Source organism: Ictidomys tridecemlineatus, chromosome 7 (assembly GCF_052094955.1).
Source record: "Ictidomys tridecemlineatus isolate mIctTri1 chromosome 7, mIctTri1.hap1, whole genome shotgun sequence".
In the NCBI taxonomy this organism is placed as follows: domain Eukaryota; kingdom Metazoa; phylum Chordata; class Mammalia; order Rodentia; family Sciuridae; genus Ictidomys; species Ictidomys tridecemlineatus.
In genome coordinates, this window is record NC_135483.1 from 40067017 (window position 1) to 40085942 (window position 18926).

At 35.8% G+C, this 18926-nt stretch overlaps 1 protein-coding gene and 1 pseudogene across 2 annotated transcripts in view; one reads left to right on the forward strand and one right to left on the reverse strand.

The window, feature by feature from the left end:
* The window catches only part of Ints8 (integrator complex subunit 8), an 83097-nt gene that overhangs the window by 37918 nt on the left and 26253 nt on the right, over positions 1-18926 (reverse strand). For both annotated transcript variants that reach the window (XM_040293845.2, XM_005328666.5), the window contains exons 14-22: positions 18509-18619; positions 15886-16087; positions 11241-11362; positions 6410-6594; positions 5715-5748; positions 4257-4313; positions 3873-3934; positions 1590-1708; positions 5-108 (exon numbers count right to left, since the gene is read on the reverse strand). In XM_040293845.2, the coding sequence (XP_040149779.1) occupies positions 5-108; positions 1590-1708; positions 3873-3934; positions 4257-4313; positions 5715-5748; positions 6410-6594; positions 11241-11362; positions 15886-16087; positions 18509-18619 (996 nt within the window). The remainder of the gene's footprint in view (positions 1-4; positions 109-1589; positions 1709-3872; positions 3935-4256; positions 4314-5714; positions 5749-6409; positions 6595-11240; positions 11363-15885; positions 16088-18508; positions 18620-18926) is intronic.
* LOC120883843 (small nucleolar RNA U13) lies at positions 8680-8775 on the forward strand (annotated as a pseudogene).

An 18926-nucleotide genomic window follows, 5' to 3' on the forward strand; every position in this document is an offset into this window, starting at 1 on the left:
TTACCTGGTCTGTGTAAACATCGGGAGGCACAGCCTTATTAAAGAAATCAGAACACACAGCTCCTGCCTGAAGGTAATAATGAAGAGCTGCCGAATACTGATTTGTTGCTGAAGAAGTAAACAGAGATAAAGAATTACTTGTCATTAGATATAGGATTGGGGAAAAAAAATGGTCTCTTTTGTGAAGAGTCATTAGTTAACAAAAGCAGATTCAAAAGATAGATCTGGGGATAAAATTTTGTACTTATTCAGGAAAATAACAAGAAAACCTTTTTTTTAGCCACATTTTAAAAAAATCAATTATATTAATAGCTGGGTGTGGTGATGCACACACATAACCCCAGCAGTTTGGGAGGCTGAGGCAAGAGGATCGAAAATTTAAAGCCAGCCTTAGAAACTTAGCAAGACCCTAGGCACCTTAGACTCTGTCTCTAAATTTAAAAAAGGCTAGGAATGTGGCTGCATAGTTAAGCATCCTTGGATTCAATCCTTGGTACCCCAAAAAACACAGAGCTAAGGATGTAACTCAGTGGTAGAACACTCGTACAGCATGTGTGAGTACCTAGGTTCAATCTCTAGTATCATCACCACTCAAAACAAAAGTGATTCAGTAGATTCTCTGCCTCCTAAAACCGATAAACCAAAAATTTACTTCCAATTTCTCACCAAGTTTACTAGTACAGAATTCAGTATCTGGAGGTATTTATTTCCTAAATATTCAAACTAAAAAAACATATCCTAATTTTTTGAGGTAGTTCAGAATTTTATATATATATATTCATTTTTTAGCTCTAGGTGGACACAGTATCCTTATTTTTATGTGGTGCGAAGGATCAAATCCAGTTTGCCTCATGCATGCTAGGCAAGCACTCTACCATTGAGCCACAACTGCAGACCCCAGAATCAATATATTTATTCTGCAAATAAACATTTAAGGTCTTGGTGATTAAACTCTTTGCGGGCTGGGGTGAAAATGAACATTAAAAATCAGCAATTAGGGCTGATGTTGTGGCTCAGTGGTAAAGCGCCACTTGCCTTGAATGTGTGAGGCACTGGGTTTGACTCAGCACTGTATATAAATAAAAAAAATCAAGGTCCTTCAACAACTAAAAATAAATAATTTTTTTAAAGTTAGCAATTATTTACTTTAGAATAATTTGGAGAAGAGTGGAAAGATCTAGATAAGGGTACAGAAGAAATAGGACTGACCATGAGTAAATTATGAAAGCTGAATGGAGTTCATTATACTATCCTTCCACCTTCAAATTTTGAATTTTCTCTTTTAAAAAATCGACTTCTAGAAAAAAGATCCTGAAATGATACCAGTCTGAATTTTCATTCAATCTATACAATAAAAGAAATACTAAAAACTTCATATCAACTTGGAAAATTTTAGCATATAATCAATATAATCAATTTTAGCATATAATCAATATAATCAAGGGGAGGGGAATCTATCTCCAAGAATACAAATAATAGCAAGAGTACCTAGAGAGTTTAATAAATACTGTAATAAACTGTGTAATATATTTACATTTACTTCTAATAGTGTTACCAAAGCAAAATAGGCAACCAAACATTTTACTTACCAAAATAAATGTCTGCCTGAATAATTAACCAGGAATGGTTGTTTGGATTTATACTGAGTGTATATCGAACTAGTTCTTTCACTGTGATTGCTACAGCTTCAAAGTCCACAGACTGAAGGCTAAAGGAAAGATACTTAACATTAATCTTTATTTTAAAAGTCAACCTCAAAAACCATATCCTACTAAAAACAAAAAGTCAAAGCCTAAAGTTCTATGGCCATAAATGTGATAAACCCTTACCTTTACCTATTAGAGGATAATTTATAGTCAACAAAAGAGAGAGGCTCATAAAATTTCCCCAAATACTTTTTAAGTTCTAGTATCTAGAAGAAGCCACAAAAAACTAGGGCTTCTTCTAGAAGAAACAAACACTAGTACTGCCATGTAACCTTAAATCTACCTATGGCTTCTTGTGAGAGAATGATTCCTGGATTAGATGTTATACTGCTCCTAATGGGGTGAAAAACTATTTTGTGATAAGTATAACACTTTGGTACTTTTGGTAGTAGCAAGAGTCAAGAAAAGGGTAGGAAATAGGTCAGCCACTTTGAACCTGGGTAAGAGGGGAGATCTGGAAATACAGAACCAGAAGACGGAATAGTGAGGATAAAAGTCAGAAACATGGCTGAGGGCTCCTCCCTCCTAGAAGCAGTAAGGCTCAGTGGTAGGGGAAAAAAAAAAAGTGATTCAGACACACAAAAGGTTCAAGTCACGGTTCTATCATATATAAGGTAAATTTGGACAAAGTACTTCTGTTGCCCGTAAGTGTTTGACTTTACCATAATACCACTGTCCAATAGGGGGGGAAAATGTGGCATTAGCAGCAAATCCCTATTTACTGACAATAAGTTAGATTAGTTTATGATTATATTTTACAGATATCTACAAAATGTTAAGTCTAAGAATTCTATTTACACAGCAGTTAGTTTTAAAATAGTTAATACTTAATCCTATGCCATTCTCATTATTCTTGGAATGCTATTTTTGGAACCAATAGAGACTCTCAGCTGGGCATGGTGGCGCATATATGTCATCCCAAGGATTCAGAAGCTGAGGCAGAGGATCACAAGTTCAAGGTCAGTCTCAGCAATTTGGTGAGACCCAGTTTCAAAATAAAAGATAAAAAGGACCAGGGGTATAGCCCAGAGGTAAAATTTCCCTGGCTTCAATTCTCAGTACTATTAAAAAAAAAAAAGGCACAACTAAGGGCTGTTGTTCAGTGATAGAGTACTTGTCTAGTGTGTGTGAGGCCCTGGGTTCAATCTCCAGTACCCCACCCCCATATCAAACAAAATTCTCTTTACTTGATTCTTGAACTGCTATCTAACATATTGATTCTTACACAAAAATTAGAAAGATACGATGATAGAATTTGCAGCAAGAATGCTACAGAGCATGCACATTTGCTTCATGAAGCATGGTATCCTTTGGGGGGAAAAGAACCCTTATTAAGTCAAGGGCACGGACATTCACCCACTCTGACTCTCCAAATCCCAATATGAGATTTAGAGCTGCTTCCAATCTCTAAGATTGAGATGAAAGCAAATTATTTATGTTCACTATACTGCCTGCTTACCTACATATTAAAAAAATTTTTTTTTCTTCAAAGATGCCATTAAGAGCAATCAAATGAGGCTGGAGGGACCTACCCTTCAAGTACAAAGTAAGCCAACTGAGAGGGATGGTAGAGAAGGAAAGAAAGTTTTGACAGGAAACAAATGAACTCTTCTGTATGAAAAGTTGCTACATATAAGAAGAAAAAAATGTAAAGCTTACTCTTTCAGAGAAATGAAAATTATTTTCTCTTCTAAAAAATTATCTCATAATTTTATTGAGATTCTCAGGTGATAAAAGACAGATTTCATAAAGTAATTAAAGAAATTCCTATAGCAATTGAAGGGACTGGAAGCCTTTGATAATCATAGTATTAGAAGAGATCTATAAGGAATTATGAAACACATGATTTTCAAATGGATAGATGACTTTCCAATTCTATTCACTGAAAATCAGAACTTCTTAGATGTTCTATCTAGGGCCTTCTACCTATTTTTAGAAAGACAATTACTATAATAGAGAAACACAAAGTTGTATGTAGAATCCTAACAGAGTGGTACCTTTCAATTAAATTACCTAAGGATATCCATAAAACTCAGGATGACTTCTAAACTAATTTAATGTACAATATATACACTAAATATACATATTATACGTATGATGTACAATATATACATTAAACATATAAGTAATTTAATTTAATCTATCATAAGCAGAATGATTACTTACTTGGGAATGGAGGACGGCCAAATAGAAATGTGTTCAGCTGTGATATCATTCACTATGTCTTCCTTTAAAAAAAAAAAAGGGGGGGGGTGATTTTTTTTTTTTTAGTTGTAGATGTATAATACCTTTGTTTTTTTTTCCTATAGTGCTTAAGATCAAACCCAGTGCTTTATGCAAAAGCACTCTACCACTGAACCACAATCCCAGTCCCAAAAAGTATGATTTAAAAAGAAATGTCTTTCAAAAACTTTTAAACATGAAATTACAAAATACTAACCCTGGAGGACTGGCAATATAGCTCAGTTGATAGAGTGCTTGCTGGGAATGCACAAGGCTTTGGAACAGCACCGCCAAAAATAAACATATAAATAAATAAATAATACTGACCCGAACATTGTGAAGTTTCACAAACAGTGATAAAATTATAGTCAAAACCAATGGTTCCTAGAAAGGGAAAAAAAAAATCTTAAAATGATGTGCATATGTTCACACAACACACACATACACACACACACACACACACACACACACCCTATACACATAAATCTTTTTAATATTTCTCCTATCAATCTCAGGGACACCAAGTATTTTTTTTTCAAAAGACCCTTGTCTTTTGGAATTTAGCATCTACTTTAGAGTATATTAAAGATCAACTTTATATATATATATATATATATATATATATATATATATTTATTTTTTAACTGTAGTCGAACACAACTTATTTATTTTTATGTGGTGCTAAGGATCGAACCCAGGGCCTTGCATGTGCTAGGCAAGCACTCTGCTGCTGAGCCCCAGCCCAAGATCAACTTTATTTTTAATCTCACAAAAAAAAAAAAAAAAAAAAATCAAGAGGGGTTGGCGATATAGCTCAGTTGATAGAGTGCTTGCCTCCTATGCACAAGGCCCTGGGTTCAATCCCCAGCACCATCTCACACACACAAACAAAAAAAATCAGAACACAATTTACATGACAATTACCATATTTAGAGGTTTGGTTTATGGTGTTCTCTCTCCAGAAGCAAATCCTCACTTTTGGGTGGTACTAGGGATCAACCCCAGGGCCTCCAGCATGCAGGGCAAGTGTTCCACCATTAAGCTACACCCTCATATGATTTTTGATCTCTTTCCAAATACTACTTCCTACTACCTCAAAAAATTGACTTTTTATTCCTTATCTAACATTTAAAGGACAAATCCTAGGTCATGACCATTAGATAAATATGACACCTAATCCTTCAAGCAAAAGTTAAAGCCAGGCTTAACACATCAAGCCCTACTGTAGGATTGAACTCAGGGGCACTCGACCACTGAGCCACATCCCCAACCCTATTTTTTTTCTTTTAATTTTTTTACTTGTAGGTTGACACAATGACTTTATTTTTATTTATTTATTTTTATGTAGTGCTAAGGATCGAACCAGTGCCTCACTCATGCTAGGCAAGCGCTCTACCACTGATCACAACCGTGGTCCCCCAACCCCTATTTTGTATTTTATTTAGAGACAGGGTCTGAGTTGCTTAGCTCCTCGCCTTTGCTGAGACTGTCTCTGAACTCAAGATCCTCCTGCCTCAGCCTCCCAAGCTGCTGGGATTATAGGTGTGTGCCATTGCACCTGACTTGGAAAGTTCTTTACAATTTAAAAAACACCTGCTCTACTACTAAAACATGGTAAATTCAAAATGAATTTCTCTATTCAGATTATCTCATCCCTAATAAGAATTGAAGTGCTGCAGATGAGCACATTAACAAGTAACTATTCGGCCATTTGAGGCACTCAATGTATTTTAGCATTCTACAAAAATCAACAAAAGTAATTAGATTGATTTTAATAAAACTTACCCGTAATTTTTTGATAAAAGAAAGCAGTTCACTCCTACAAAAACAAATATTTTTTTGTATACACAATTAATATCAGATTTTAAAACAAACTCAAGTATGAAAATTATATGGGAAGGTTCATTCTTAACTGTTCAATTCTACATGTATGAAAAGGAATATAACCTAGTAAAAATTTCTTCCAATTTTAATAGAGAAACACAAAGTTATCTATATAATCCTAACTTGCAAGAGAAGTGCTCCACCACTGACTTATACCTGCAGCTTCCCTCATGACTTCTGACCTCTTTCCAACTAGTACTTCCAATTACCTCAAAAATTGACTTTTTAATTTCTTACAATATTTAAAGAATGAAACCCAAGTTATGACCATTAAATAAATGACACTAATTTTTTCAAGCAAAAATTAAAGCCATGCTTCATAATCCAGTCATAGAATTCTTTAATATCATCTAACATCAGACATTTAGTACTATCCAGCCTCAGATTTTTGAGTTCTAGCTGATTATTCAGTTATTGATAGGCTGTCCTCTTAAACAGAAAATATTTTCAAAGGTGGCTATGCAAACAAGTCCATCAGAAATGAGAGCCATTGACTCCTTAAGATTATGATATACAGAATAAAAGTAGATGTTCAGATAGTATAAATTAAAGAGAATGCAAAAACTTGTAACTGATAGAAACATACCAACACATACCGATACATTATACCTAATGTAGATTCCCTCTGTTTTATTAAACTAACTCTGCCATCATTTCCTCGTTTGTGCTGATTGGACACACTGCAGATCTGAACAACAACTTCCCAAAGGTCTTTAGCAGTCCGTCTACTTTCTTTAGGGCCAGGAAGTTCTTTGCATGTAGCTGCTAAAAGCTGTCCAAGCTATTACATGAAAAACAGAAAGAAAACAGACAAAAGATAATCCATTATATCATACTGTCATGACAGTTCTATTATTAGGTTATACTGAAGAAAGATGGTAACTGTCCAAACATACCAAGCAGTTATTTTATGCTATGCATTCAATAAAACTTCTGAGAAATTCAGAACTCACTGTCAGTATAGTGACAGATCTGAATTTGAGGAAGAGTATCCGTTAGTTCTACCTTATAAACCTCATCATTTCTGAAGAATTGTAATCTAAGAGAATAGAAACTAAGCTAATGAGAACAAAAAATGAGATAATGAATACAAAAAGATAAGTGATTAAGTGTGGATAAAACTGCCCAATATACATAGTATGATGCATCTTTTAAAGAAAATTTATGAAGCTGGGAGTGGTAGCACACACTTGTAATCCCAGCTATTTGGGAGCCTGATGAGGCAGGAGGATCCCAAGTTTGAGGCCAACCTGGTTAACTTAATGAGACCCTGTCTCAAAAAAGGCTGGAGATGTAGTTCAGTGGCAGTGTTTACCTGGTATGCATGAAGCCCTGGGCTCAATCCCCAGCACAATTTTAAAAAATAATAATAAAGTCTATAATGGAAAGCACACACCATGACCTTAACTGTGGTGAAAGTCCAAAGGATTTGTCCTTTAAATGTTAGATAAGGAATAAAAAGTCAATTTTTTGAGGTAGTAGGAAGTAGTATTTGGAAAGAGATCAAAAATCATATGAGGGTGTAGCTTAATGGTGGAACACTTGCCCTGCATGCTGGAGGCCCTGGGGTTGATCCCTAGTACCACCCAAAAGTGAGGATTTGCTTCTGGAGAGAGAACACCATAAACCAAACCTCTAAATATGGTAATTGTCATGTAAATTGTGTTCTGACATTAAAATAATGCTTACACATTTGTTACCCTTACTCATGAGTAAGGAAACTGAAGTTGGCAGAAAAAGGAATAAGCAACTTGTTCTTCTTTTCTTTTTGATGCTGGGAACTGAACCCAGGGCCTCTATCACTAAGCTATAACCCCAGCCCTTAGAGCAACTTTTCTCTAACAAAAATGGTTGCACTTGGGGATAGACCTACTGCTATTCTGAGCCAGAATTAAGAAAGGACAGATTACAGAAAGTGGTTGATCTCATTAACATCAGCCTTAATGACCTAAGACAAAAGAAAAACTCCAAAATAGTGAAAGAGTTGAAAGCAACAGGCAGAGAAGAGAAAGGCCCAAAATACAGAGGAGAAAACCAGATTAAATCAAATTCAGCATTTTCTTTCCATAATTTCAAACAAAAGAGGGCCCTCTGTCCTTACTCATTAAATTTTATATATCACAGCTCCGTTTAAGGGGTTCAGTGACAAGAATAATTTCAAGTTCATCTGAAAACCCCAGTTCCCACCAAACTGTACCTAGAAAGTATTCTAATGAGGTCCCCACTGCTTAAGGTGGCTTCTCTTAGGAGGGGACAGATTATGAAAAAAATAGTGCTTTAATTCAATAAATGATACACTGTGAAAACTATGCCAGTTTGCTTTTTATCTACATACACTGTTTTATTAAACTAGTAAGTTACAGGTTATTACTTCAACCCTAATACATCAATATACATTTTCTAAAGACAAGGACATTGTCCTATATAACCACAACTCTCACTACACTGAAGAAAATTAACAAGAATACTGGTGCTGGGGTTGTGTCTCAGTGGTAGAGCACTTGCCTAGCATGTGTGAGACACTAGGTTCAATTCTCAGCATCGCATATAAACAAAGATCCATCAACAATAAAAAAAGAAAAATACTGGTGCTTTCCAAATCTAGTGAAAATGATGTACAAACCCTGCTTGAACCATGTGATAGATATTAGGCATACACAGGACAGTTCATTCTGCATGCCCACTGCACAGATTCTTCTCCAATTACTGGAATCACAATACATGAAGCTATTTATGCAATACCATGCCAGGGTTACTATAGTTCCTTATCTCAAATTCATTATCTATTGTCAAGGATTATATGCTTACCTGAAGATCACTAAATTTACTAAGTATATAAATTAAAAATGAAAGTAAGAACTTTCAGATCATTTTCAGTTCACAAGTGTGATGATAGGGTGTTCATGCTGTTGTGTGAGATGGCCTCCATCTAAACCTTGTTACAATGTTTATAGATCTGATGGGGAGCAGGGGTTCAGAGGATTTAAGTCTCCCAAATCAACTAAATTCTACAAACCTCCTCGAGCACTAGTATTTTTTTTTTTTGAGCACTAGTATTTTGGGGCACCATGTAGGGCATGGAAATATAAAAATTACTGCCCATGAAACTCACTATCTTATAGGAAAAAACAGGTGAACAAATAATTTTTTATATAGTATGAAAACAAAAAAAGGGGGCTGGGGCTGCAGCTCAGTGGTAAAGTGCCTGCCTTACATGTGTGAGGCACCAGGTTTGATTCTCAGCACCACATAAAAATAAAGGGCTGGGGATGTGGCTCAAGCGGTAGCGTGCTCGCCTGGCGTGTGCGCGACCCGGGTTCGATCCTCAGCACCATATACAAACAAAGATGCTGTGTCCACCAAAAACTAAAAAATAAATATTAAAATTCTTCTCTCTCTCTCTCTCTTTAAAAATAAATAAATAAATAAATAAATATATTGTGTCCATCTACAACTAAAACAAAAACAAAAACAAAGAAAGCATAAAAACACAAGAAATATGTCAACAATAGTAAGAGCAGGACTAGTACAACGCATACTAGTATTCAGAGGAGAAAGTGATTTACTTATTTAGGGAGAAAGGAAAGCTTATGAGAAACTACATAAACAGGCAAAAATGGGAAGGACAGCCCAGCAGAGAACACACAAAAGCATTAGAAAACATCACGCAAGGATACTGGTGCGGGCATAGCAAGGTGCAGGGAAACACACCTACAGGAGAAGCACTTATACCTTAAAAGGTCTTGTAGGTCATATTAAAAACCTGGACATTTATCCCACACTATATCTACTATTACCACCAGCCACACTGCCTCCCATTCTGATCCACGGGGCAGACTAGACAGTTCTGCATTATTGCAAAAGGGTATTATTTAGTCACATGCTTACAATTTTTCCTTTCTTTTCTGTGATTACATAATTATATATATATATATATATATATATAAAATAAATAAGAAAACATGTAAAGCAGGAAAAAAATTGGTTAAATTACCCTATATTCCAATATCAAGAAAATATGTTATTCTGTCAGGCTTTCCCAAGATATAGTACTTATTAATTTCTCCTATTACTTTTAAAGAACAAACTCTTCTTACTCTGAACTTCAGAGTTCTCTTGCCTTAACATTATCCAGAGAGGCAGGAGCCAGCTATGGAAAGAGGTATAAAAAACCCAATCATCAGATGACTTGATGAGATGCATCTCTAACTACTTTTGGCAAAGTCACCACACATTCTTTTGGGCCACACCAGAGAAGTGCAGGAAGCAGCAAGATAACCTAACCTACAACACAATTTCTTGTATTCTTATATATCACAGGCCTTCAAATATTCATTACAAAATCATTTGCCTGTCTATTCTAGTATACAACTCCACAGAGTTCTCAGTGCCTTAACACTGTGAAGCAAACTACGTTAAGTGGAAATGACAATAAGCCTGGAACAACTCTCATTTGAGAGTTTATTAAAGATTAAGCATAGACTGTTAAGCATAGTCATATCAGTACCCTAAATATCAGGGACTCATTCATAACCCAGAAAGTTCACTCAATAGAGAGATCTGATCCAATGTCTGAAATTCCTAAGAAAAGGATAAAGTATAACAATGTTTTTGTTTTGTTTTAGTATTAGGGAGTGAACACAGAGTATTTTACCATTGAGCTACAACCCTAGTCCCTTTAATTTTTAATTTTGATACAGGGTTTCACTAAGTTGCCAAGGCTCTCATTAAGTTGCAGAGTCTGGCCTCAAACTTTTTTGGGGGGAAAGGGAGGCAGGCAGGCAGGGAGACCACATGGGATGACCAGGGATTGAAGCCAGGGGTACTTAACCACTGAGCCACATGCCCAATCCTTTTCATTTTTTGAGACAGGATCTTGCCAAGTTACTTAGGGCCTCACTAAATTGCTGAGGCTGTCCTTGAACTTGCCACCCTCCTGCCTCAGCCTTCCCAAGCTGCTGGAATTACAGGTATGTGCCACCATGACTAGATGAGTAAATTCTTTCATATTGGTATATACAAAACATGTTATTAATTAGCAAAGATGATATAGATTCAGGAATATCAAACTTAGAACAGTAAACTGATTAAAAAAAAAAAGGTAAGATGTTCAAATAGAAAATGTACAGAAGCATCACTGGTTCTGTATTTTAATCATAGAACTTAAAGCAAAACTTAACAAACCTCGCACTACACTATGATTATACCAAAGTGTTGTCTGTTAACATTATTATTTGCATTTGTATCTTCAAGAGTTATAGGGCAAAGTCAAGTGTATGTATTGTCAAATACTATGATTTTAACTACAAGCATTTGTCCCATCTTACACTGTATCACAGAAATTAGTCAAATTCCCAAAGTAGTATTAAAAAACAGGTACAACAACATTCTAATAATCACTTTGTTGAGATTAAAAACCTTAATTACCTTTACATATGGATTACTCTGAAGTAGAAATGCAGGAACTTGCAGTGTAAGATATTCATTTTCTCTCCAGTTTAACATAAAAGCAACACATTCCTCAGCTACTACCTGACGAAGAGGAATATCTAAAAAAAAACAAACGATTGGAATAACCATCATAATATCTGCTCAGATTTCAAATGATTAATAAAAAAAGCTACAGAACAAAAATAAAGTAATGCTAATATTTTATACTTTTCTATAATAAAGTTTAACATCTCCCAACAATACATGTCCATGGTCTCCATTATTATTAATCAGGTAAATTATCCCTTAGAGCTCAAAAATCCACTGTAAATGTGTAAAAGTTGATACCTGTCCTATAGAAACTTATAATTCAAGTGAGCAGAAAATAATTATACAAGTAAAACAAGTACAAAATGGTACAGTATAAATTTTTAGCATGTTTACAGAAAATAGGTAAACTATATAAAATAGCGATGAATCTGTTAATCTATTTATCTTTTTAAGTTTTTTGATTCAACTGTAATACTCATAAAAGTCATTTACTCATTCAAAAACCATTTACTGTTCTACAAAAAAATATCAAGTAAAAAAGTAGCAAGAAAAATCAGCCATTTTCAACAATATTTCCTTTGAAATAATTAAATATACCCTAATACGTTGCAAAAGTTTGTAGCTTAAAGTACATAATTTCAAATTTTAAGATACTTAAGGAAAAAGAAACCAAATTAAATCCTAACTAACAATGTTAAGACAATATGGGAAAAATGAGCTCCCCTTTTCTAGATAACTGTATTCCTCAGTCTTTTTATATTTCTTGGACAGTGTCTATGGCTATTTTTATCACATTTTATTCCAAAAAAGGATGTGAGGTGATGAAAAATATGCAAAGGACAGCAAAATAAAATATAAATACATTATCTGCATCATCTTCTGAAGATAGAATGAAGAAAAAAGTGAAATCAGATCCCCAAATACATGCCTATTACTGCTCTATGCATTTTGCTGAAGGGAGGACTTGGCTCCAAGGCTTCCTTTATTCAGACCTCTTCATCAGTAATACTGGCTTGCCAGAGGAATGATGCTTAAACCTAGGGAGCTGGATTCTGATTCAGCTTGAGAGTCAGTGATTTAGAGATTAAATTTCCCCTAAAGTACTGGCAATAGAATTATTCATTAAAAGTGCAAAGTCAAGTGCTTTGTCATAAACTCTTAACAGCCAGAGTTGCCCTAACATTCAATTTAGCTGCAGCTGACAAACAAAAAGGAATAGAAATCTAACCTACTTGGCTACAGAAAAGTAGAGCTCTCTGCCAAAAGACATTAGTAGTATTAGAAAAATTAATATCTTCCTCTTATTTCTACTATAACTGAAAGGCCTGGATCTGTTGTCAGTTAAGATCACTTCCTGTTCCTTAAAATAAAAGCAGGTCAACCCATGTAAAAGAATGCTTCTCTGTATTCTATAGAGGGCATGCATCTACTTTGTGCAAAACTGGCCTCTTTTCCTTTAAAAAGGAGTGAAGAGAAGGTGGCAGATGACAACTTTCTCCTCTCCCTCTCTTGACCTCTGGAGAAAGCATGCCTATCAACATCAACTCTTACACTGGCACTGAGGTACACAGCTAGAACAGCAGAGGCCAGAGTCTATGCTCAACTCAGGTAACTAGTACAAGCAATAGGACAAGCTGAACATTCAGCAAATTAAGAAATTACATAAACTATATGCAGAGTGATAAGCCTCTTATGAAACAAAATGGAAAAAAGTGATATGACTGACAAACTGTTAAATCAAAAATGTCATACAGGGGGCTGCGGCTGTAGCTCACTGGCAGAGTGCTTGCCTTGGACGTGGGAGGCACTGGGTTTGATCCTCAGCACCACATAAAAAAATAAAATAAAGGCATGCTATCCATCTACAACTACCAAAAAAAAAAAAGTCATTCAGAAGAAACCAGTTGCAGTGGCTCACACCCGTAATCCCATTGGCTTGGGAGGCTGATGCTGGAGGATCAGGAGTTCAGAAGAGAGCCTCAGCAACTTAGTGAGGCCCTAAGCAACTTAATGAGACCCCGTCTCAAAGTAAAAAAATAAAAAGGGCTGGGCCTGTGTTTCAGTGGTTAAGCACTCCTGGGTTTAATCCCTGATTACCCCCACTCCCCAAAAAAAGTCATAAGGAAATGGGGGGGTGGCTCAATGGCAGAGCGTTAGCCTAGCATGTGGGAGGTCCAGGATTCAATCACCAGCCAGCCCCCCACAAAAAAGTGTAGTGCAATAGACTACTAATTAAAGTCACTTCCACCCATTTCAAAGAGTAAGAGCACAGACTTAGAAACTGGACTCAGGGGTTAATAAAATCACACCCAGTTAACTCTCTTTACTTTGTGATTTGGGGCAATGCTTTAAACTCTCAGCACCTCAATTACTTTATTTACACAATGGGGATAATGCACAGTAGCTTCTTCACAAAGCTGCTATGAGGACTAAATGAGTTATGCAACTGAAGTTCTTAAGAGCAATGTCTTGACATGTAGCTAACACTAAAAAATGTTAAGGTTTTAAACTTCTTTTCATTAAGAAAAATCATGTATGAAAACCAACTATCTTTAAAAAGCATGTTCATAACAAGCATGTGTCCATCAAGATTTAATGCCAGCATAATACTAGATCAATTCTTATAAAAATATGGTATTGCTGGGCATGTGACAAATGCCTACAATCCCAGCAATTCCAGAGGCTGAGGCAGAAGGATAACAAATTCAAAGTCAGCCTCAGCAACTTAGCAAGGCCCTAAGGAACTTAGTGAGACCTGTTTCAAAATAAAAAGGGCTGGGGATGTGGCTCAGTGGTAAAGCCCCTCTGGGTTCAATCCTCAATACCAAAAAAATAAAATAAAATTATGATATCAAAGAGGACTGATACATTAAATGTCTCAAAGGTATCATACCTACGCCTGCGTGGTGGCACACACCTCTAATCCCAGCAGCTCAGGAGGCTGAGGTAGGAGGATTTCAAGTTCAAAACCAGTCTCAGCAATTTAGTGAAGCACTCAACAACTTAGTGAGACTATGTCTCTAAATAAAAATATAAAAATAGGGCTGGGGATGTGGCTCAAGCGGTAGCACGCTCGCCTGGCATGCATGCGGCCCGGGTTCGATCCTCAGCACCACATACAAAGATGTTGTGTCCGCCGAGAACTAAAAAATAAATATTAAAAATTAAAAAAATATATATATAAAAATAGGCTGGGATTTATCTCAGTGGTTAAGCACCTCTGGGGTTCAATCCCTGGCACCAAAAAAACAAAACAAAAAAAGGTATTCTACCTACAATGCTAAAAAAAAAAAATGTGATTCATAACTACATGGCCCCTGTGGGAAATTAAAATGTAATTAACTCATAAGACCTCTAGTTGGCCAACAGTTGTTACTGTATAGGTACGTTTCTTTACAACTCAATTTTATTAGTTATAGTATTAAATGTGTAGATTATGATTTAATTCCTTTAAATAAATTTAAAACCTATAAAATTAAAAATCAAAGAGAGGTGAAGAGAAACTAAATCCAGGTCTTATGCATGCTAGGCAACCATGCTATACCTGAGGTACACCTGAGCTACACATCACCCCTTTTTGAGACAGGGTCTCACTAAGTTGCCCAGGCTGGCCTCAACACTTGTGATATTCCTGCTTCTGCCTCCCAAGTGTGTACCACCACATCTGGCCTAATATGCCCATTTTCACTAAAAGATATTTATCAATGAAACTGAGTGCTCAAGCTCTGTTCTAAAGTGGCCACAAGTGAACTCCTGACCCACTGGCAATCAATTTAAGGACATTTTAGGGCAGTGATGAGGAAACAAACCTTCAACCTGTATTCGTAAGGACATTATGATTCTTTACCAGACTATCTTGAAACTACAGTAGAAGCTGGGTTTGGTAATACATACCAGCAGTCCTATCTACTCATTAAGCCAAGGAAGGAAGATCACTTGAAACCAGGAGTTCCAGGGCAACCTGGGCAAAATGGCAAGACCCTTCTTCAAAACCAAAACAAAATGACAACAAAAACCCTGCAATGTAGCTTTTATAGCACATTAAATAGTGCCACAAAAATTCATGGCCACCTGGAACTTCAGAATGTGACCTTATTTGGAAACAAGGCCTCTGCAGATAAAACTAATTGAGATAAGGCCATATTGGTTTAAGGCAGGCCCCAAATCCAATGCCTGGTATCCTTGTAAGAAGAGAATAAACAAACAACAACAAGAGAGGATGCTATGTAAAGACAAAGGCAGAGACTGGATGCAGCTACAAACCAAGGAAGATCAAAGATTGCTGGGAGCCTCGAGAAATAAGGAAGAGATAAAAGTGCCTTTAAAAGAAAGGCCTGATACACCTTGATTTCAGACATCTAGCTCCTAACAATAAATTTTTGTTGTAAAATCACCCAGTTTGTGGTACTGTGTTACAGAAATCCTAGGAAATATTTCCTCCATTTTCCCCACTGTTCTCAAGTGAATGCCAAACCCAAATCCTGTTAGAAAAATAATTTTTATAGACAGTTAAAAAGTCAATTTTTTTTTTAGTGTTTTTCCCACACTTAAGTACTGAATTTCTGAATTTGACTTTGTGAATCAGTCTTACCAGGAAGCCTCATTTCCAGATATCCTCGCACCCGACTGATAAGGTCAGAGGGAGGTCTCTCCCCTGACTGCCCTGTTCCAGCTTCATGTGTATGAATATCCAAAAGTAACATCTCATTCAGCATGACCTGACGAAGTTTTGGTGAGAACTCTGTTACCAACTCCAAACAAGCAGCAAATAGCTGTTTAGCATGGGAAAAGTCCTATAAAAGAAATGACAGAATACCCTGAGTCATCTTTTCTTAGAGTTAAAAAAAAAAATGTATCTTCAGTACAGAACAAAGAATTAATTTAAATGATTAGCAATGCTTATCTCAGAAAGTGAGGACAGATTATCTTTTTCTCTATCATTTATTTATCCCAAATTTCCTAAAGACTAATCTTCAAGCATTACTTTTCTCCAAGTGTCTTATTCGTTTTAACAATCTGGCTGTACTCCCATCACTACAAAGAAATAACTTTGACAAGCCAAAGATTTTCTAATCAATTAAACATTTTTCAGTTACCTTCCAGTGCTGTGCACTACGTTTTTAAAAAACATTCTTTTTTCCCTTTCCATATCTGGTCCCTGTAACTATTACACCATTCGTTTTTGGACCCAATGTTGCATTCCCTTGAGCTCCAGACTCTGTGAATTCCTGGGTTATCTTCCAGAATCCCACAATGGTATCTCTAGTCCAGACCATTCCCCAGGCTCCAGGATTATGTTTCCAATTGCAGCCTCAAATTATACATTGAAAAAATAAACTCATAAGGGATGGGGATAGGGGGGAAAGGCTGCATGTGGCTCAATGGTTAAGAGCCCCTAGATTCAATCCCTAATACCATACAAAAAAAAAAAGATTGATTATTTTCGCTCACTTCCTACTATTGTAAAAAAATATTTACTATATGAATGTGAACTTTAAGCATAAGTTTAAGGAAATGCAAAGGGTTTATTCCTGGTGTAGTGAAAATACTGGCTTTTGAATAATTAATTATACTTTATATATTTTTAATTTTTTTTTTTAGTTGTTGATAAACCTTAATTTATTTATATGTGGTGCTGAGAATCAAACCCAGTGCCTCACACATGCCAGGCAAGTGCAATACCACTGAGCCCCAACCCCAGCACTTTATATTTTTTAAAACATACATTTACAGATAAATCCAACAACGTGCAAGATTTGTACAATGAAAATTACAAACTGATGAGTATAAAAACAAATAAAACAAGTATGCTATGTACATGAACAGAATCAATATTAAAATAGCCATTTTCTCCAAATTTACTTATAATTATTACAATCTGAATCAAAATTATAGCAAACTATTTAGCCACTAAAAAGCTGATTCTAAAATTTACATGAAAAAGCAAGTTACCTATAATAGTTAATATAACTTTCAAATACAACAAAATCAGAGGACTTAAACCACTTGGTTTCAAAACTTGTATGCTGCTCTCCCACCCAATTTAGTATACTAAACAGGAAAAGGACACCTGTGAAAACAGAGGTGGAAATGGAGAACTGACATTACATGTGGACTGTACGTGTATGTGTCTTCAGGCTAATTTAGGAAGGAGTATCAAGTTGAGAAGCTAGGAACTGCTTCTTAAACTACAATGTCTATATCTTAGACTACTTCTAGCTGCACGATTTAGGTAGGAATGCTGGCCCAGAAACGCTTTATTGCCTGTCTCACCTAACAATGCTATAATCAAAGGCAACTGTTTCCAATCCCCTCATATACCATCCTTTCTTGTCTTCCAACTTTTCCTCATGGTATCATCCTCTTGCCTTCAATATCTTTCACTTTCTTTAAATAGCTACCTGATTTAAACCTCAGTTTTAGCTCAGGAGTTCTGCCTTCCAAATGCTATCTTTAAGCTTCCTATAGAACAGAAAAACTTTTAGTTTCAAAATTACACTTTTATATGATTTGTGCTTATGCCTTAACTTCCCAGACTGCAAATTCCTTATATAAAATATACTACATAGGCTGGGGATGTGGCTCAAGCGGGAGCGTGCTCGCCTGGCATGCGTGCGCCCCAGGTTCGATCCTCAGCACCACATCCAAAGATGTTGTGTCTGCCGAAAACTAAAAAATAAATATTAAATCTCTCTCTCTAAAAAAAATAAAATAAAAATTAAATATACTACAAAAGTAATTTTAACATTTTTTAATTTTTTAATCCTTTTATACAATCTTTATTAACTAAATCCTAAAGAATACAAATGATAACTTTTCATGCTCTCTAAATTCATTCATTCAAGAGATGGGAGTCTCACTATGTTGTCCAAGCTAACCCTGAGCTCCTAGATCCAAGCTAACCCTGAGCTCCTAGACTCAAGTGACCCTCCTGCTTCAGCCTCCTAAGTAGCTGGACTATAGGCACACACCACCATGCCTGATTTCTAGACTTTTAAAAAGGTATAGAATGGTATCCATATGCGATGTAATTATAAAGGCAAAAGAAAAAGAACTGACTAAAATGCTTTTTCAAATGGCTTTTTAGGCCAATCTTTTTAGGCCTATACACTTTGATTTTAAGACAAGGAAAAGATAACAGGTTTTAATTCCTGTCACTTGCTAAAATTATTAAAGTATATTCATAACAAGCACTGATGTACACTTTTACTCACCTTAACAGTACTGCAGTGTAAGCCTTTGGCCATGAGAATATACACTAAATCTCTTGTTAAACTGTCCTTAATTCCCAGGATTACACTACTATACACAGAAGGTATTTCCCACTAGAAGAAATAAAAATACATTACACACAGAGAAAGCCAAATGTAGATGAGAATCTTTCAATAACATTCAAACACATTTTTTAAAAAATCATTAATAAACCAGGCACACACCTGTAATCAGCAACTGAGGTGGTTTCCAAGTTCGAGGCCAGCCTCAGCAACTTGTAATTTAGCAAGACCCTATCTCAAAATAAAATTAAAAGGGTTGAGGATATATTTCAGTGGTAGAGCACCCTTAGGTTCAAGACCCAGTACAGGAGGGAAAAAAATCATTTTGGGGAAAAAAATCATTTACAGATCCTTTTCA